General features: G+C 54.0%; 1 protein-coding gene across 1 annotated transcript; it reads left to right on the forward strand.

Annotated features, from left to right (window-relative positions):
* Nucleotides 1-11,404: 11,404 nt before the first annotated feature.
* SP7 (Sp7 transcription factor) lies at nucleotides 11,405-19,726 on the forward strand. The gene is made up of 3 exons (XM_055395733.2): nucleotides 11,405-11,645; nucleotides 12,077-12,144; nucleotides 16,819-19,726. Exons 2-3 carry the CDS (start codon nucleotides 12,124-12,126, stop codon nucleotides 18,091-18,093), a joined length of 1,296 nt encoding a protein of 431 aa, XP_055251708.2. The 5' UTR covers nucleotides 11,405-11,645; nucleotides 12,077-12,123; the 3' UTR covers nucleotides 18,094-19,726.
* The last annotated feature ends 236 nt before the right edge of the window (nucleotides 19,727-19,962 follow it).

The raw sequence follows: 19,962 nt of genomic DNA on the forward strand, positions 1-19,962 counted from the left end.
TAAGAATCTGCCTTGAAATGCAGGGGACACCGGTTCGATCCCTGGCCTGGGAAGATTCCATGTGCCAACGAGCAACTAAGCCTGGGTACCCCAACTACTGAGCCTGAGCATTCTGGAAGCAGCGTCCCACAACTAGAGAGTCTAAGGGCTGTAGCTAACACCCAGTGCAGCCAGATAAAGTTTTTTTTAAAAAAATAATAGTCATGGGGTGGGGAAAAAAAAAAAGAAAGAATTGTCATTTTGGGGGACTTTTCCTGGTGGTCCAGTGGTTCAGACTCCAAATTTTCTAGTGTAAGGGGTGCGGGTTTGATCCCTGGTCAGGGACCTAAGATCCCACATTCTGCACAGTGTGGCCAAAAAGATTTTTTTAAAAAAACTGTCATTTTTCTTTAAAAAAAAAAAAATTGGGGGAAGAATTTTTATTTTTTCTTTTAAAAAACGTTTTTAACAATAGCCATTTTAAATTTTGTCAAATGTCTTCTTCAATTCAGTTCAGTTCTTCTTAGCATCTATTAAATTGATGATATGACTTTTCTTACTCAACATATTAACATGCTCTTTATTAATGACTTTTAAATTGTTTATTTATTTAGTTAAATTGGAGGATAATTACTTTATAATATTGTGATGGCTTTTTGCCGTACATCATCATAAATTGGCCATGGGTATACATGTGTCCCCCCATCCTGAACCCCCCTCTCTATTAATGCCTCGTATTATTAAAGGCCTATTTTAGCATTCCCGAGATGAATCAGAAAGGAAACTTGGTGCTCACTGAAGTAAGTGTTTCTCAGTTAGATGTAGCCAAATTTGTTTATTTTCAAATGAGAAAAATGAGGCAAGTGGGTCATCTATGCTTTCAAACATGGTCCCATGTTTTTTCACCTTTTTTTCATTTTTTTTTTCTTTTGCCCTACCTAGGTTGTTAAGATCCTAAAATGCAAGCACTAAGGGTTCTATGTAGCATTTTCTCTGTAATATTTCACCCAAGGGTCCACTCGATAAATCCTGCTGCTGCTGCTGCTGCTGCTAAGTCACTTCAGTCGTGTCTGACTCTGTGCGACCCCATAGACGGCAAACAAGTGAATAAAGATGGCTTGAAGCATACCCTCCTCAGGTGAGCCTGAGGATATGCCTTCCAACTAGGCCACAAGACTGAGGAAAGAACTTAATGAGTTTTGGCCAGGCTGATGAGCTTTAATTCTTCCTACAATTATCACATTCCCTCATCTTCTTCCACCATACTCTAGAATTTCTGGAATTTTGCAGCTTCAGATATTTTCCTTACCAACGAGATGTTCCAGAAACAGCAGATAATGTATCTCCATCCTCAGCTTTTCCTCTGCCCCATATTGTATCCATGCCCAAATCTGTACCCTTCTTAACAAAAGAGGAACACATAGGATGTAACAATTAGGCTCTTGAACTGGAAAGGCAGTCGGCAGAAGAGGAAGGCTAAAAGAATGGGCTGAGTTGAATATAACAAAAAAGAAACAGACTTACAGATGTAGAGAACAAGCTAGTGGACACCAATGGGGAGAGGGAAGCAGGCAGTGGCAATAAGGGATAGGGGATTAAGAAGTGTAAACTGTTATGTAGTTTGTGTGTGTGTGCTAAGTTGCTTCAGACCTGTCAACTCTGTGCGATCCTAGGGACTGCAGCCCACCAGGCTCCTTTGTCCATGGGATTCTCCAGGCATGAATACTGAAGTGGGTTGCCATGCCCTCCTCCAGGGGATCTTCCCAACCCAGGGATCGAACCCATGTCTCTGATGTCTAATCTTCTAATCTGCATTGGCAGGCGGGTTCTTCACCACTAGCACCACCTGGGCAGTCCATTAGGTAGTTTAGTTACTTATGAAGTAAGCTACTAGGATATATTGGGAATATAGCCAATATGTCATAATGATTGTAAGTGTAGTATAACCTTTAAAAACTGTGAATCACTATACTGTATGCACAATCAGTTAGCACATTTGGCTGTTAACTGAAAGATTGGCAGTTTGTGCCCATGCAGGGACACATCTCAACCTGGGGCTTCCCTGGTGGCTCAGATGGTAAAGAATCTGCCTGCAATGCAAGAGACCTGGGTTTGATCCCTGGGTGGGGAAGGTCCCCTGAAGAAGGGAATGGCTCTCCTTCTCTAGCCACAGGTGCCCAGGTCCCCAGGCTCCTGAAGCTCCTAGAGCTGCACCTTCTTGCCCTCTCTTTATATCTTGGCTGCCATGACTGAGTCCACTGGATATCATATGCTTCTTCTGCAAGGATTTGGAAGTACGAGGAGCCTGGTAGGCTACAGTCCACGGGGTCTCGAAGAGTCAGACACGACTGAGCGACTTCACTTTCAATTTTCATTTTCACGCATTGGAGAAGGAAATGGCAACCCACTCTAGTGTTCTTGCCTGGAGAATCCCAGGGATGGGGGAGCCTGGTGGGCTGCCGTCTATGGGGTCGCACAGAGTCGGACACGACTGAAGCAACTTAGCAGCAGCAGCAGCAGATGCTTGGAGGGTAGCACTGAGGGGGAGCATCGCAGTCTTCCTTTATCCCAGTTCTTGAGACCCTGGGAAGAGGGGTCAGGCCTGAGAACCATCCAGAAATGGAGTGAGGTGGTGGGTGCTGTCTAGTAGGGTTGGATGTCGCAGTCTGTGCCCTAATCTCTGTTAAGTAAGGCCTTCCTGCTCTCCTATCCAGTATTCTTGGATTCCTAAGGTCTCTTAGATGGCAGGGAAGGCCCAGGGCCAAGGAGACTTCAGAGGAGTGAGGGAGTGGAAGGAGAGAGGGAGTGTGTGTGATCATCCATGTGTGTGTTGAATATACTTATTTGACTTCTATGTACATCTCCTTCTAAGACCTGGCCCTTGTGATTGTCAGTGTTGCCATGAATGCCCATGGGTGTGTGATGGTGGCACATGGTGTGTGCCTTTGTGTGTTGGGGCAAGGGCTCCCTGTGGTGTGCATGTGTGTTGGGAGGGGGTGATGGTGAGAGCCTGGCTCCCTCTCCTCCTCCCCCATCCTTGCTCCCATCTGGCCTTGATCAGTGGGTCCCTGGGGAGGGAGCCGCGGTTTCGGATACAGGAAAATGTTCCAGGAAGCGGCCACTGTGCTGGGCCCTGCTCCGGCTCCCCCAGCGGAAATTGTTCCAGGAGGGAGGGGGAGAGTGTTGAGATAGGATTAAGGGAGGAGGGGGTGCCTCTTGGCTTCCCTCTCCATTGGATAAAGCAGGATAAATTGATGGGAAGCTCAGGTCAGCCAGGAACCTGGATGCTGTCACCTAAATGTGTAAGAAAACTGAGAGTCTGCGAGAGGGTTCCTTTATCTCTTTATAGAGAAGTTTAAGGATTGAGATCTGGTTGGTGCCTCGAAGACGGAGACCCTTTTTCGGGCCCTGCTAGCCTGTACCCAAAGCTGGGGACCAGAACACCTGGGTCTTGTCTGAAAGTGGTGTAGCTTGATGGGATGGGGGGGGGCGTAAGCTTCAGCCCCTTCTCCTCACTGAAGGGGCTTTGAAGCTTGGATCCAGGACTGGGAGGGCTGCCTAATTGGGATAATGGAGGTTAATGGGGCGCCTGGAGGGGGTGGCCACGCTCCTAGATCAAAGAGGCCAGCTCTTCCCAACCACCACAGCTGGAGGTCACAGCTGGAGGGGGAGGGGCAGGGGCTTCGGGCCAGCCAGCAGGGGGTGCTCTGGCCCCTGAATGTGGGTCCTTTCGAGTCTCTGACCCATTCTTCGCTTGGAACTACTTTTGCCTAGAGAGTGCTTGTGGGAAGCGGGGAAAGGGGCTGGGGGGTAGAAGTCCTGAGATTCAGACTACTCTTTGTGTGGGTGGATGGGAAAGAGAAAGGACACGAGAGGCTGGCAGCCTGGGGTCAACGGGATGTTAGCGTCTTCAGGATCTCCGGCCCTGCAGGGTCCGCAGGAGGACGCCTGGGCTGGGAAGGCTGGACTCCGGTCCCAGGTTCAGGCCACGGAGAGAGGTCTGGGCGGGGCTGCTGGGGGGCGCAGGCTGGGGCGGAGGGGAAAGGGGCACACAGAGCTCCCCGCCGCCGCCTCCTCCCCCCTTCCCCCGGTTGGCGCTCCCTCTCGGGCTCTAATCGGCGCGGCGGCCGCAGCGGGCAGAGTCAGCGCCGCCAGTCTCCGGGACGCGACTCCCAGCAATTGTGGTCGGGACCGCAGATATGCAGCTGCCTCCTGCCCGGGCGCCCGGCCCGGCCGGCCCCGCCCGCGCCCCGCCCCTCGCCCCCCCGGCGGGCCCGCCCCTCCGTCTCCCAGCCGCACGCGTGGACACTGAGGCACGGCCCGGAGGCCCCAGGCCTCGCGATCTGCCAGTCCAGAGGCACCCAAACGCGCATCATCTGGAGACTTGCCTCGGTTATACTGCTCGCCCGTCCTCAAACCTCCCCGCCGAGAAAGTCAAGCGGTGCTTGCTTGGGGATCCAGCGGGGGGCGTCCGACTGAGGGTGCATGGGAAGGAATGGCTGAGCCTCAAGGACTCTCATTAACCCGGGCAGTGGAGAAAAGAAGGATGAAGGGTGGCCTGTGCAGACTCTAAACTTACAGAGAGGTCCTTCGTAGGAGAGAACTGCGGTGGGTGCGGGTTGAAGGGCGTTGTTGGGGGGGGCGGGGGACAGGGATGGGTAAAAAAGAAAATAAAGAGAGGCCAGAGCTGAGTGTGTATTGGGGATCCTCCTGGGAGGCTGGAAGCAGGTCCTCAGATGCAGCATGGCCCTTCACTCTGTGGACCAGGCACAGCGGCTGGTTATCAAGGGCCACCCTTAGAACTGAATACCCCTCACATGCTCGCATGTCCTGTGTGCGCGAGCCCACACCAACACACTTAGCAAGAGAAGTCATCCTTGATTGCTTGGTCTCCCTCATTGCTTGGTCTCCTTCTCATATCTGATCATTCACCATGTTCTCTCTATACCAGCTCCTTAAATATCACCTTTCCATTGACTTTTCCTCATGCCCTCTGCTGGTGCGGGCCTCACCTTCTCACCTCTTGCCTGGACTGCTGTGGTCAACTGGTCTTGCCTCTGATTTTGCCCTCCTCCAAACTCTGACAATACTATTAGGCACCATTTATGGAACAACTACTAAGTGCCAAGCCCTGTGGTAAGAGTTCCACACGTATTATTCCTAATCCTTATAACAACCCTGGGAGGTTGCTGTATTAAGTTTCCCCATTCTAAAGAAGAAGAATCCAAGGCATCAAAGGTTAAACAGTGTGCCCAACCTTACACCATAGTAAGCGGTTGATCTGCCCAGAACTGCCTGGCTCTTAAGTCCCTATTCCATTCTCTCCTCTGCAGCCAGGGTCATCTTTCGAAAATACAAATATTCCCATATGTTGCTCTGAGCCTGGTTCAGATCCCTTGCACAGTTGATGAGACCTTTTCCATCAGCCCCTACTCTTCATACTCTAGTTGCACTCAACTTTCTGCTCCTCAAAATGTCATTAATCCCTCAGATTTCTTGGCCTTTGCATATACTCTTCCCCTTGCATATAACACTTTTCCTCTCTTCATCTGATTGACTCCTTTTCATCCTTCAGTTTCTTCTTTTTTTTTTTTTTTTGGTTTCAGTTTCTTTATCTGTGCATCCCTGCTTCCAGGAAACCTTCCTTGATTCTCCCAATACTGGCTTAGATTCTTTTTTTTTGTTGTTCTCCAATAACATCCGGTACTTACTTTCTTAAGATACTTCCCACTCTTTAGGTTGGTTGTAGGTTTGTGTGGCAAAAGACTGGGTCTGTCTTATTTGTGATTGCAAGCCCAAGTCTAGTCCTGCTATGCCTGGCACAAAGTAGGTGCTTGCTGAGCATTTGTTGAATGAATGAATGTTCCTGGATCTAGTCTGCAGTAAAAAAAAAAAAAACCTGTTCTCCCAAGAAGAATTTAAGCAGGTCAGAGAAATCAGGGGGAGTGGGATGGAGTATGTCTAAGATTTTGAAGAACATTTGCCTTGAGTTGTTCAGCCTCATCACTAAGGATAGAAAATGTGATCAGGACTCTATAACCTCAAGTTCTCTTTGTTTAAAGACAGTAATATATGGGACTTCCCTGGTGGTCCAGTGGCTAAGACTTGGTGCTCCCAATTCAGGGGGCCTGGGTTCGATCCCTGGTCAGGGAACTAGATCCCACATGCCTCAACTATGATTTTGCATGCCACAACTAAAGATATCTTGCATGCCACAACGGAGATCAAAGATTCCATGTGCACCAACTAAGGCCTGGCTCAGCCAAATAAAGAAATTTTTTTTTAAAAGACAGTAATATATTTTGTGTATCAGATTCCAGGGTATCATTCTTACACAGAAACACTTGCTGGTGATAACCAGAGTCTTTTTAAATTTTTAAAAATATTTATTTGACTGCATCAGATCTTAGTTGCAGCCTGCGGAGTCTTTCATTGCAGCATGCAGGATCTTAATTTCCTAACCAAGGGTCGAACTCAAGTACCCTGCATTGGGAAGCAGATTCTTAACTACTGGACCACCAAAGAAGTCCCTAGCCAGCGTCTTAATTTTACGCTGAGCCTTTCAAAATGCCTACCCAGTGCAGGTTCCTCCTCTCAGTGTTACCCCTCCCACTGTCTCCTCTCATCCTTGCTCCTTCCTAGGCTTACCAGCGCATTTCTTCTGATTCTAGATCTGCCTCCCCTGGAACTGCTGTATTATCTCCTATCCTGGGACTCAAATGTCAACTAAAGAGATTGAGGCTCAGAGCAGAGTGGAACCAGGGCCAGCAAGAGGAGTCCTGCCCTGTAACCCAGGCACTGGAAGAGGGGATGGGGAGATCCAGTGGAGAGGGAGCGAGCTGAGCTAACACAGATGTGTGAATATGCTTGTGTGAACCTTAGGGTGGGGAGCTCCTTTTTCAAGCAACCTTCTATAGAGAGGTTGGGGCATCCCAGGTGGTTCAGTGGCAAAGAATCCACCTGCCAATGGAGGAGCCCCAGAAGATGTGGGTTCAATCCCTGGGTTGGGAAGATCCCCTGGAGGATGGCATGGCAATCCACTAGTATTCTTGCCTGGAAAATCCCACGGACAGAGGAACCTGGCAGGCTGCGGCCCATGGGGTCACAAAGAGCCAGACACAACTGAGCAGCTGAGCACTCACGCACACACATACGGAGGTTGCTGGCTTCCTAAAAGTTTCCCTTCTTCCCTGTATCCTCAGCTTTGCCTCCCACAATGGGATTCTCTTGTCCAAGCTTCCTGAGTCTAAGCTCAGAATGTCAAGGCACTGGGCAGTGTCCATGTCCCAGAGTCATGAGTGGACCTTCCCCTCACCCAAGGAGCACATTTCCAGGGTCATCAGCCCTGTTACTTTTGGAGGACCCTCTCAGATTAGCAGCTGTCCTTCAAGGTCTCTGATCTGTATCCCATCTCTGTTCTTCCTCTTTCCCTTTGTCTTTCTGTTTTTCTGACTCTGGGTGCCTTCTTTCCTGTCCCCTCTGTGTTCTTTGTCACTAGTGTATCCACTGGAGACAAGGATTGGGCCTGGGTGCATGGGGGTGGGTGGTGGCCAGACTAGGGGCCCGGGACATGAGCGCAACTTTCCAAGCTTCTCTTCCAGGCCCCTGTGGTTGGGGAGCTCCAGAGAGGGAGAGATGAGTCAGCGGGCCGCAGAGCAGGGGGGGGTCTGGGTGGGGGTGGGGATGCCGGGGTTCCCCAGGGCCAGGGAGTTTACTGGGACCATGTGGGTCTCTGACTTCTGGTGGATATGGAGGATAAAGGATCAGCAAGTCCCCAAAGTTGACCGCGGGTTTCCTACACTAGCAGGAATTGCAGGCAATAATTTGTAGGACTGGCAGTGCCTGCCACATCACCCTTATATCCAGATTCTTATACGAAGAAGAGTTCCTAAATCCCCTAGATTTCCAGAGCTGTAAGGTTGTGATGATAGACCTGTGTGTGTATATATGTGTGATATTTGCCACATATGTAAAAATGTGTATTGAGAGTCTGTGTAAGTCTCTGTAGGTGACTATGGGTCTATAAGCATGTATAGGTGCTGGTGTGTGCATTTTTGTGATTGGAGGTTAGGCTCAGTGTCTTGGTGTGAGCATCATCTGTACAAGGTATGTATATATATCAGTACGTGTCATTGCGGATGCCTGCAGACTGTATGTATGTGCGTAATTCATCGCGTGTGCAAGAGCGTATCTGAAAGTGACACAGACTCATTAAGTCTGTATTGGAGAACATGTTGATCTATATCTCAGGACTCTGTTCCCTGTTTGCTGGTGACTCTCTCTAGGGTAGCCAAACCCATGACAACAACAAAGGAAGAGTTAGGAGTCCCTTTGGAATGGGGCTCTCAGAGGAAGCCCAGGGTGGGCAGAAGGTAGTGGGGTGGGAGGAAGCACTTCCCTGTGGAGAGGGAGATATAAGTCTCCCACTCTCCCAAGGGTTCACTCTCCCCACCCCCACCGACCTTTCCAAAAAAGAGCTAAAGAAAACTGAAGCAGGTTCCAGATTCAACCCCTTCTAACCTAGAAATCCCACCCTGCTTCTTCTAGGGAAGGGAGGCAGGGAGGGAAGGGAGCCTCCCTGTGGTTCAGCTTGGTCCTGGGGTTGAAAAGATCAGAAAGGCACCATCCCACCCCTTCCTTCAGGGGCGTCCATCTCTGGAGCTCAGTGTCTGGGTGGCCATGGGCGGAGGCTGAGGGGCCCCCAGGGTGGTGGGGGGTGGTGGATAGAAACCAGATGCCTAGGGGGTTTATACTGGAAGGACCAGAGCCGCAGCCTCTACCCGCCCCTGCCACATGGCGCCTCTGCCTGGGCTGCCCCACCCCCTGGGAGGCCGGGCTGAGGGAGGCCTGAGAGAGTGGAGGCAGGTCCTTGGTCAGGGCTCCCAGTTGCTGACCCCAGCCCCTGGGGGCACTGGGAAGGGCGTGTGTGTCTGGGCCCAGGAATAGCAGGGTCTGGACTGCAGGACTATCTTAAAAAGGGTGTGGAAAAAGTCAGAGCCCAGGGTCCTGAGGGAGGGAGCTGGGAGCTTCAGGCAGCCCCTCTGCCCTGGTTTCAGCACAGACGTTTGGGAGGGGGCTCTGTGTCCAGGCACTATCCTACTGGGGTTGACATGTCAGGGGCCCTGGCTCACATCTTCTGGGGATCCTGCTCCTTGCCCTTCCCTAGCACTCCTGCTCCTCCCTGGTAGGATTAGGGATCCAGATCCCCAAAGGAAGTGGAGAAGGCTGACCATACCTGTCTCCCCTTACCCTCCTCAATCCCACACCTCCTCTCCTCCTGTCTCATTTTCCTTTTCAGTTGCTTCCTTTCCTCCCCAGTCGAGTTGGAGCCCCAACCCCTCACTCACCTACCATCTCTTCTCTGGAGTCTAGACTTTTCTCCTCTGCCTCAGTTGCCTGCCTGGTCTAAAAGTGGGATGGCTTTCTGCTGGTGATGCAGTAACTTGCCCAAAGCTTCCTCTTTTCCTCATCAACTTCTGAGCTGGGTTTGGGGAGGGGGGCCCAGAAATCCTTCTGGCACCTCAGGCTCAGAAACACCCCCCACCAGGGGGAGACTTCGAGGTCATGGGACACCCCACCACGGGCACTTCCTCTTGGGCAGACGGGTGGGGTGGCCCGTGTAATCATCGGACACAATTATGGACTATTTATACTTCATTCCCGCCCCCCACCTGCCTGGCCGCTTTAACCCTCTGCCTCCGCTGGACCTGGCCAGGCCTCTTGCAGTTCTCCCTGTCCTGTTCTTCTGAAGCCATTGTCTCCTCATCTTTGTTTCTCCGGGGCTATTTCTTTTCCTCTTTTCTGCTCTCTCTGTGTGTGTGTGTGTTTTAAGCCACATACTGGTCTTGTGTTTTCCTCTCTTCTCTCCCTATTATTTCGCTAGTTTCTCTTTTGATTTTATTGGATTGTTTCATTTGCTCTGTATGCCTCTCAGTCTTTCTGTGTTTCTTCTTTTGCTTCTTTTCCTTTGTCTGCCAGTCACCTTGCTTCCCCAACTCTCTCCTCAAAAGTTGGGTCTACAGGGTTCTGTTGGAGAAGTCAAATCCTGGGGCTGGAAACCCTAACTCCCCCACCATCCTTCCCTGAACATTGACCCTGCCTGAGGGTTAAACTGGAGATAACTCTCCCAGGACTTCCAGCTGCTCCTGCCCCCTCCCCAACTTTGCCTTGAGAAGCTGAGCTGGGAGAGTATGAGGAGCCTGGAGGTGGGCACCCAGGAAGAGCAAGTGAGGGGACTGACTGGGGAATAAGGAGAGCGGGGAAGGATCAGGCTCCATTCCTCTGTTGGGCAGGGCTGGCCCGGGGAGAGGGGTGTGTTGGGGAATAACTTGCAAAACAACCTCAGCTGGCTGGGCCCCTCAGTGGGAGAGATGCTGGTTCTTCCACTTGGCTGCCCAGTCCTCTCTCTCCCATAAACTTACCTCAGGGTCCAGGTTTCAATTCATAGACTTTTTTGCATTCCCCTCTTCCAACTGGTTGACTTTCTTTTCTTCCCCATTTTGATGAGAAGTCAAAGTTGGGAAGTCCTGCCTAAGCTCTAACTTCAATTCTTCCTGCTGCAGTGACTCGATGCATGACAGTGAGAAAGGGAACCAGGCACCCACTGCCAGGAGAGCATGAGCGCTCAGAGAGCTACCCATCAAAGGTTGGAGACTGGATGAGTGTGTGGCCAAGAAGGGCCTAAGGCTGGTAACTGGCAAGGAATGATGGTGTCTGGGGTCTGTCTTTGGGGGAAAGGGAATTGACCCAAAGAGGCCAGCTCGGGCACAGATGCGTTGACCCAGTGACTTCCTTCCCCCTACCCTCAATCCTGCCTGCCTTAAATTTTCTCAGATATGCAAGATCTAGCTTCTGCCCCACACAGGGAGGTAGGCCTAGGTGTCACTTCTCAAGACTGAAACTGAGGTACTGGGAGGAAGACTGGGGAGCCCCAAGCCTGTGCCAAGCCCGCCCCACCCTGTCCCTCCCGTCAGGCCTTGCTCTGGATCCTACCTCCGTGACCCTCAAATGCTTGGGCAGCAGAAAGCCTCAGCCCCAGAGCACACGCTCCCTCCTGACTTTTACAACACACGGTCCACACGGCTCTCCTGCTCTCGGGGTGGGTGACTGGGGAAGCAGGCATCTCTGTGGTCAGCTCGGATGTGTGTGTGGTGCGTGCGCGCCTCCAGCCATGTCACTGTGTGTGAGTTTGTCTCTGTTCATTCATGACAGTGGCCGTGCCCCGGTGGGGAGCCCTGCGCCCGTGGACGGGCCCATGTATCGTCCTGTGTTTGTCCATGAGTGTGTATGTCAGTGTGTTCCAGTCTCTCTGTGTGAGTGTCGTCCCCAATCCCCCATCCCCCCCCTGGATCTCTAATTAGTGGTTTGGGGTTTGTTCCTTTTCCCTCCTGTTCCTTCCCTCAGCAGCAGCAGCGGCGGCGGCAGGAGCAGCAGCAACAGCAGCAGCAGGAGCGGCAGCCGCCGCCGCCGCCACCCGCGGACCCGCAGCCAGGACTCCGGAGTCAGAGTAGGATTCTAGGATCAGAGCCTGAGTGGGAACAGGAGTGCAGCTGGCCTAGGAGAGGAGCGGAGCCCTCCCCGGACCGTCAGGTGACCCCTTGCCAGCACTCCCAGTGCCAGACCTCCAGAGAGGAAAGACTCGAGACACCCAGTCCCTTATCCCCCAGGTACAGGACACTCGGGAGCTCTGTCTGGGTGGGGTTCCCACAGCTGCCTATGGGATGGCTGGGGGCAGGGTGTGGGGCACCTGGGCCCACCCTGCATCCGCCCAGACCCTCAGCGCCCCCCGGCATGCCCTGACAACTTGCCCTGTCCCTACCCTCTCCTGCTTCCCTGGGAGCCCCGTTTCTCCTCTCCCGCCCAGATCCCTTCTTTGGGGGAGCTCAGCAAATGGAGCAGGAAATTTGGACCCTCTGCCTCCCTCTCTCGCCCTGCTCATTGGATCCGGAGCCTTCTCCGCTGGGAAAGCTGTAATTAGAGGGTGGATCCCTACAGACAGAGAGCAGCCCCCCCACCCCCACCCCCTAGTCCCTTCTAACTTTAGATCTCTTCTCTCCCATTCTCCCATTCTCCCTCCCTCTCCCTCTCTCCGGCTCAGCTCTCTCCATCTGCCTGGCTCCCTGGGACCCGTTCCCCAGCCTCAGGATGGCGTCCTCCCTGCTTGAGGTAACTGCCCCCTCTTCCCCCCAGGACACCAGCCTCGATCTTCACGGTCCTAACCCCTGTCCACTCCCACCTTCTAACTCATGCAGACACTTGCTGTGGCGCTTGTCACTTCCAGGGGTCAGAGGAGGGGTGGGGGGCAGGGGGCAGGAGAAAGGGGAGGAGAGAGAGCAGGGCAAGGGGTCATGGAGCAGTCAGAGGAGGACAGAGGGGGTGAGGTTAGAAGGAGGCATGGACCCCTGAGGTCCGCCAAGCACACCAACTCTGAGGAGTGGACGAGGGATCGAGAAAGGAAGGGGACAGGAGTGAATAGAGAGGAGTGGGAGAGAGATAAGCTGGCAGCGGACAGGGGGAGAGAAATAGGCCAGAGGACTGGCTGAGTGGGCACTGGGTAGCAGCGAGTGCATGGTTCCTTGGGAGTCCTGGCTCTCGGGACTCACCCTAAGCAGTGTCTTGTCTGGTTTGTAGGTGGGGAGGGGGCTGGGCTTCTGGGCTGGTAGCAGAGGAGGTGGGCAATGAGAGAAAGGAGAGGGCAGTCCATGTATGTGGGGGAGCTGACCAGAGGAACTGGGCCCAGGTCTGAGAGGCAACCAAGGAGGAGGGCCAGGGTCTGAGGCCGCCTGCCCGGCTCACAAATATTTAGCTTTCAGCCAAAGACAAACTCAGCTCTATTTTGGGAGTGGGAGGCTCCAGGGCGGACCGGGCCACTTCCCCTCCAGGCTGGGACCCCAGCATCCCTTGCCTCTGGCACTGAGGATGAAGGGAACTAGGGTACCATGGGGGTCAGGGCTTGGGGGCTTGAGAAACTGCTGACTCTGCCAGGGCTTCTGAGGGACTCATGGCACATCATAGTCGGAACGGCGGACTCACAGTCACTCAGAGGCTGTCTGAATGTCCTGAGTTCTCCTTGCTTCTGGATCTCTGACTCTGTGTCTCTGCTACCACCTCTGCTTTCTGGCTCCCTCCATAGGAATCTGGGACCAGAGAGCCCTCCCCAAAGATCAACTCCCATCAGTGGCCTTGACCTTCTGTATTCTTGGGCCCCTCTGAAGGCCCCATGTCTGCTCCCAGGATGCTAGCTTAGGTCCAAGCTGACTCACTCAGCCCTGCAGGAGAGGTGTGTGTGTGTGAGATGGACCAGGAGTCTGTTAACGCCTGTGTTCACTGGTTGCATGTAAGTGTCAGAATGTAACGCAGCACACCTGCACGTGTGGCTGGCTCTGTGGGAGCACAGGTGTGCGTGCAAGCTGGGCCACCCGAGTATCTGTTAGTCCCAGTGGGGAATGGTGTGTGTGAGACTGGCGGGTGGGGAGCCTGTGACTGAGTGTGAGGGAATGGCAGGTGAGGCAGCGGCCAGACACCAGGACCTCGCTGGGGTGCTCAGGGGCTATGTCTACCCTCGGCTGCACGGAGGCAGACTGCTCACCCCCCAGCTCCCCAAAAGACTCTTGACTGAGCCATCACTGAAATGCTGTGCTTGGTCTTGAGGGAGCTGGAGGGCTAAGGTGCATGGAAATCCTGGGTCCACCCGAGGCAGGGGCCGTGTCGATGGGCGTGGGCTTCATGCCAGAGTTGCCAGCGTGGCACTGGTGCCTGCGGGAGTGGCTGGGCCAGAGGTCTGCTGGAAAGACATGAGATTGGGGTAGCATTTGGCAAGAGGAGCGTGTCCTGGAGACTGGGCTTTCTTGCCCCTCACTCTCTGTAAGCTGGAGATGCCCCTAACACCGAGGCTTCCAGTCTCTGCCTCCTTCATCTATTTGGAGGGGTGCCTGGGCCCTCAAACTTCTTCTTATACCCCCACCAGGAAGTCCGCTTGGACAGTGGGAAGAACTTGGGGATTCAGAGATGGAAGCTTGACAGGAGGCTCACCTGGGCTGAGTGAGATGCAGAGGACCAGGGAGGAGGGAGAAATGGGGATGGGGGCTAATGGGGACGGAGACTTGGAAACTGGAAGAACTAAACAATTTAGGAGGAGGCTGAAAGTGGAGAGCTGGAAACTGGGACCTCAGGTGGCCAGTCAGCACTCAGATGTCCAAGTGAGCCTTCCAGTGCGAGGTCAGGGGAAAGAGGGCGGGGTCCCCTCCCCACGTGAGACTGAGAGCTGGGACAGCTCCTTATCTTGTTACTTCTCCAGAGATTCCCCTGTCGGTACATAAAAGCCTGTTTCGGTGTGGTTGTCATTGTTTTCAATGGATGTGGGCGGAAGTAGGAGGAAAAACAACTTGAAGGTGGGCTCCAGCCCCCGGCTCCCCCATATGGGGCACAGACACACATATTTAGAATCCTTAATCAGGACCCTCTCCCTAGTTCTCAGGAGAGCCCAAGCAGCAGGACAAGGAAACTGAGGCTGCGATGAACCTTAGCCAAGTGCCCAGCTCTTGGCCTCCAGAACCTTCTGAGCCGTCTGGTGCCCGGCTCCCCCTTCTCTGTCCCCCGGGCCCTGGGGCCCTCTGTTCCCCAGGGCGGGGGTCTCCTGTTGGCCTGGGGCTGCTTGCCTTCTCTCACCCCTCCTTCCCGCCCCATGGCTGGGTGGGGTCCTTGGGCTTGGCTGAGGCCCCTGTGGCCACAGTGTGAGGGCCGGGCGGGGGGGACGGCGTCGGCGTTTTTAAAAATAAACCGACCGCAGGGAAACCAACGGAGCCGGGCCAGGCAGGCAGAGGGGGAGGGGGTGGTCAGGGGGGAGAAGGAGGGAGGAGTGGCCTGGTCTGGGGGTTTTCTGGAGCCCAGCACCATGGGGGTTTTCTCTTAGGTAGGAAATCTGCCTTCCTCCCCCACCTCCCCCTTTTCTTCCTTCCCCCTGCTTTCTTTCCTCGGCTTTCCTGTGCCTTCCTTGCCCAGTCTCTTTCCATCACCTCTCTTTCTTTGTTTATTCTGCTTTCCTCTCTCTCCCTCCTTTTGTCGCTTTTTCCTTCTCTTCTCTTTTGCGTCCCTGCCCATTTCTGCCCCTGTGGGCCAGCTCCCACTGTTTTCACTTCCCACCCCCACCACCACCAGGGACTTTAAGGTCAGGTTCTCACCCTGCAGGCTCCTCTGCTCTGGTTCTATGGGTCTCTGCCCCTCTCCTTTGCACAATACGTTTCGACCTTTCCTTTCCACTAGGATTTGCCTCCTGCCCCAGCAGCTGCCCTGCCTTACCCACCTCCGCTTGGGAGGTGAGAGGCTCCAGGGACACCCTGGCTGGGAAGGATGCAGGGCTTCTGCCATGGCCAGATTTGAGGACACTTTTGATGGTCAAATCTGAGAGTCCATGGTGTCATCAGGACCTCAGAAAGAGGTCACTGGGCAGGGGGAACAGCAGGTTTCCATTGGGGAGCAGTGCAAGGCTGGCGATTGCACACATAGCCCTCACTGCAAGCCTTTAAACCTCAGATCTACCTCTGGGATTGGTGTCACATGCGCATACTATGCGCTAGGAGCTAGCAGGCTGGCCTGGGAACCCTGGATTTTGGGGTTCTTTTTTAGTTTTACTGGGAAGGTACCAGGTACATTTTTGCTGTTGTAGTTGAGGGCCCCCATCAAGGGACTCTACAGGGTCAGCTTCTGACTTGTTTTTGGTGGGATTCTCAGTAATGGATGCCTATGCATGCCAGCCAGAGATCCAGGAGGGCACCATTTCCTTCTGGGATGTCCCAGAGCTGACTCAGGGAGGGGTACCGTGAGCTCCTGACGGATGGTGATCTCGGGGGGCTTGGCCTGGTAGCAGCAGCACAATGGGCATGAAGGGCATTTGGCATTCCTAAAGACCCCTGTGTCCTGCATCTACACACATTTCCCTCATTCACTGTGCTGGAGGGGTCTCTATGTGTTAGGGGACACTGAGGCATGGAGGGAGGGGTGTGGCTGTGAGCCACGATCGTAGCCAATCCAATTCCCTGCCCTGGAGGGGTGTGAGGATTTCAGCTCTCCAAGCCCTCCCAAAGGGGTACCAGCTGGCTCCACAAAGCAGGAGGTGCCTAATGCCCGCTTGAAAGACATTCTTGCCTCAGCCACAGCCCTGGCTTGGCGGCAACCCTCTTCCCTCTCAATGTCCCAGTGTCTCCGCCGTCGCTTCCAGGGTCCCTGCCAAGAGAAAGAGATTCCTTACCAGGGACATGAGGACACTGCTTTAGGGTGACTAGGCCACTGCCTTAGTCAGGAGATGCAGTAGAGACAGGAAGTGAATAAGGGGTCAAGCTGGGAAAACCTGGAACGGGGGCAGCTACGGTCCCCTAAGACTTTGGCTTTTCCCCACGCTGCTCCTTCAGCCTCATCTTTCCTCTCCAAGTCCCCCACCATGGCCTCTGCTCCCAACCCACTTCCGGGGGTCAGGATCCCTAATACTCACCGCCGCCAGGTGCTGCCTTGATCCCTGGCTCTTCTCATGGCTTTCTAAGAAGCATCTCCTGTTCCTCAGAGGCCCTTGCACACCCAGCATCACAGGGAGCTCTGCTTCCTGCCTGCTAGGCTGGGTGTTACTGCCCCGTCTTGGTCCTCCGCTCTTTTTCCAGACCCTGCCGGAGCTCTTCCCTGGGTCCTAGTCCTCACTGCCCGCCCCCTCCCTGACCTCACTTCTGAACCCCCATCCTCTTCACCTCTTCCTCCCCACCTTTGTTCTTCTGTCCTCCAGGTCTCCAGGGTGTGCGATCCTTCTGCACGTCTCCTTCTCTCCCCCTAAGCAATGCTTCTCTCTCCCCACAGGAGGAAGCTCACTATGGCTCCAGCCCCCTGGCCATGCTGACAGCAGCGTGCAGTAAATTTGGCAGCTCCAGCCCTCTGCGGGACTCCACGACACTGGGCAAAGCAGGCACAAAGAAGCCATACTCTGTGACCAGTGACCTGTCGGCCTCCAAAACCATGGGGGATGCTTACCCAGCCCCCTTCTCAAGCACCAATGGGCTCCTCTCCCCGCCCGGCAGCCCTCCAGCACCCACCTCGGGCTATGCCAATGACTACCCTCCCTTTTCCCACTCGTTCCCAGGGCCCACGGGCACCCAGGATCCTGGGCTCCTAGTGCCCAAGGGGCACAGCTCTTCTGACTGCCTGCCCAGCGTCTACACCTCTCTGGACATGGCACACCCCTATGGCTCCTGGTACAAGGCAGGCATCCATGCAGGCATCTCACCGGGCCCAGGCAATGCTCCTACCCCTTGGTGGGACATGCATCCTGGGGGCAACTGGCTCGGTGGCGGGCAGGGCCAGGGTGATGGGCTGCAAGGGACACTGCCTGCAGGCCCTGCTCAGCCTCCACTGAACCCCCAGCTGCCCACCTACCCGTCCGACTTTGCCCCCCTTAATCCAGCCCCCTATCCAGCTCCCCACCTCCTGCAGCCAGGGCCCCAGCATGTCTTGCCCCAGGATGTCTATAAACCCAAGGCAGTGGGCAACAGTGGGCAGCTGGAGGGGAGCGGTGGAGCCAAACCCCCCCGGGGTGCAGGCACAGGGGGCAGTGCTGGCTATGGGAGCAGTGGAGCAGGGCGCTCCTCCTGCGACTGCCCCAACTGCCAGGAGCTGGAGCGCCTGGGCGCTGCCGCGGCCGGGCTGCGAAAGAAGCCGATCCACAGTTGCCACATCCCGGGCTGTGGCAAGGTATACGGCAAAGCCTCCCATCTGAAGGCCCACTTGCGCTGGCACACGGGCGAGAGGCCTTTCGTCTGCAACTGGCTCTTCTGCGGCAAAAGGTTCACCCGTTCGGACGAGCTGGAGCGCCACGTGCGCACTCACACCCGGGAGAAGAAGTTCACCTGCCTACTCTGCTCCAAGCGCTTTACCCGAAGCGACCACCTGAGCAAACATCAACGCACCCACGGCGAGCCAGGTCCGGGACCCCCAGCCAGTGGCCCCAAGGAGCTGGGGGAGGGCCGCAGCGCCGGCGAAGAGGAGGCCAGTCAGACGCCCAGACCTTCCGCCTCACCGGCACCCCCAGAAAAAGCCCCTGAAGGCAGCCCGGAGCAGAGCAACCTGCTGGAGATCTGAGCCGGGTGGAGGTCTCCAGCCCCCTGAGGCTGCCTTTCCAGCCTCTTCTGGCTCTGTGGACCACTGCTTGCCCCTCACCCCCTTTGCCCCATGCATGTTGCCCTTTGCAACTCTATCCATCTCCCCCTCTTCCCACCCATTCTGGGCCTGGGTATCTCCCTGCATGCCTCCTCAGCTTACTTCCTCCCCTTGCCATGAGACCCTTCTGCAAACTCTCATCTCAGGCCGTCACCTGGTGAGGGCTTCAGAAGCTCTTTCCTCGCCACTGCTCAGTTTCTCTCTCTGCTCTTACCAAACCAACTCACTTACCCTCCATCTGGGCTCCCAACACTTCATTTCTCCATCTCACACCTTTATGTGCATCTTTTCTGCCTCCCAAGCTTATTTACCACTATTCCTTAGCTTTCAGGCTCCAATCTTCTCAACTTTGTAGTCCACTGCCTTCTATGCTCCAGAGCGTTTTTTACAAACACAGTCATGATGATGATAATAATTTATTGCCCCCTGGTGGCCTCTTCATTAGGGACCAGAGTTGGGGGATTGGGGTAAGTGACCTGGCAGGGAGCAGGGTGCCAAGAGGGGGCAGACTGGTGGGGATCTGATCCCAAAGATGGGGTGACCCCAGGGTCAGGGAGGCTGCCCCCAGGCATGTATATTTAACCCCTATGTTCCAAGAGAAATGAATAGTAATAATAATAATTCTATTTATCTAAGTTATGATGACAGGTCAGGTACAGTGAGCTGGGGAGGGAAGGGGGTCCATTTCTGATATGGAAATTTTAGCCAAATGCATCTCTGTCTAGAAAAAGTGATAGTGGAGATCTTGTTAATAGAACTTCTATCATCAGGGTCTCAGTAATGCATCTCTGTCTAGAAAAAGTGATAGTGGAGATCTTGTTAATAGAACTTCTATCATCAGGGTCTCAGTTAATGGTGTTTCTCTCAACGGAATCTCTGCTAATAGAGTGAATTAGCTAGATCTCTGTTAATGAGCTGATGGGGTACCTCAAAACTAGGGGATCCCTAATATTTCCAGCCCTGGCCAGAAGCTGTGAAAACTCAAGCCCTATGGAGGGGAGAACTGGAATGTACTCCAGATTCCTTGACCCCAGAACAGGTTCTTCCACTGCCCCTCCTGACACCATGACCCCATTAGGCTAATCCCTTGTTGCCACCTTTAACAGAGCTTGCAGCTGCCATCTTAGACATGCTCTTTGGGGAAGCCCATCTAACCCAAGGAGGACATTAGTTTGGAGGTGTCTCTCCTGGAGAAAAGGCGGGGAAGGCTTCCTCTGGGATCAGATGAAGAAAATCGAGTATTTATTGAGTGCCTATTCTGTGCAAGGCACTGTTATAGGCTGGTGCCCAGAAGTCATGAGAAAGAAGAATTTATAGACCTAGGAGGACAGAGGTCCCCAAGCTGACTTGGGGTTGCATCCACAGGCCGGCAACCTGGGACTTCCGATGCTCCCAACTCCACCTCCAGTGACTTTTAAAGCCGCTTCGTGCCTTTGAATGCCTTTCCTGTGACTTTGGATCCTCCTTTTCTATTTCTTGCTCCCTCAAGGCCCCAAGTTAAAGGGTTAAAGCCGCCGGAGCTTGGGGAGAGGGTAATATTGTGGAAGGGAAGGGATCAAGCCCTCATGGAGTCTTTTTTTTTTTTAATTTAATAAATAAAAGTTTGATTTTAAATTTTGTCATGCTGAGAAAAGAGGAAGAGGAGGGGAGAAAGGTGAGCCACAAGATTTCTCCTTGGCAACCTGGGGAGTCACCAGGGGCATTGTGTCCTGCCTGTTTGCACGTTATGCCCGTAGAATACTTCGGCTGTCCGGCCTTGCGGAGGAGGTGTTTTTAACGGCTCAGAGCTCT

Source organism: Moschus berezovskii, chromosome 6 (genome assembly GCF_049115385.1).
Source record: "Moschus berezovskii isolate FMDL1 chromosome 6, NW_MosBer_1.0, whole genome shotgun sequence".
In the NCBI taxonomy this organism is placed as follows: Eukaryota; Metazoa; Chordata; class Mammalia; order Artiodactyla; family Moschidae; genus Moschus; species Moschus berezovskii.

Bases quoted from the DNA above. Each gene is read 5' to 3' on its own strand.
- SP7 (XM_055395733.2), top strand. From the start codon at position 12,124: ATGGCGTCCTCCCTGCTTGAG. The intron at 12,145-16,818 runs GTAACTGCCCCC...CTCTCCCCACAG, and splicing joins TGGCGTCCTCCCTGCTTGAG to GAGGAAGCTCACTATGGCTC.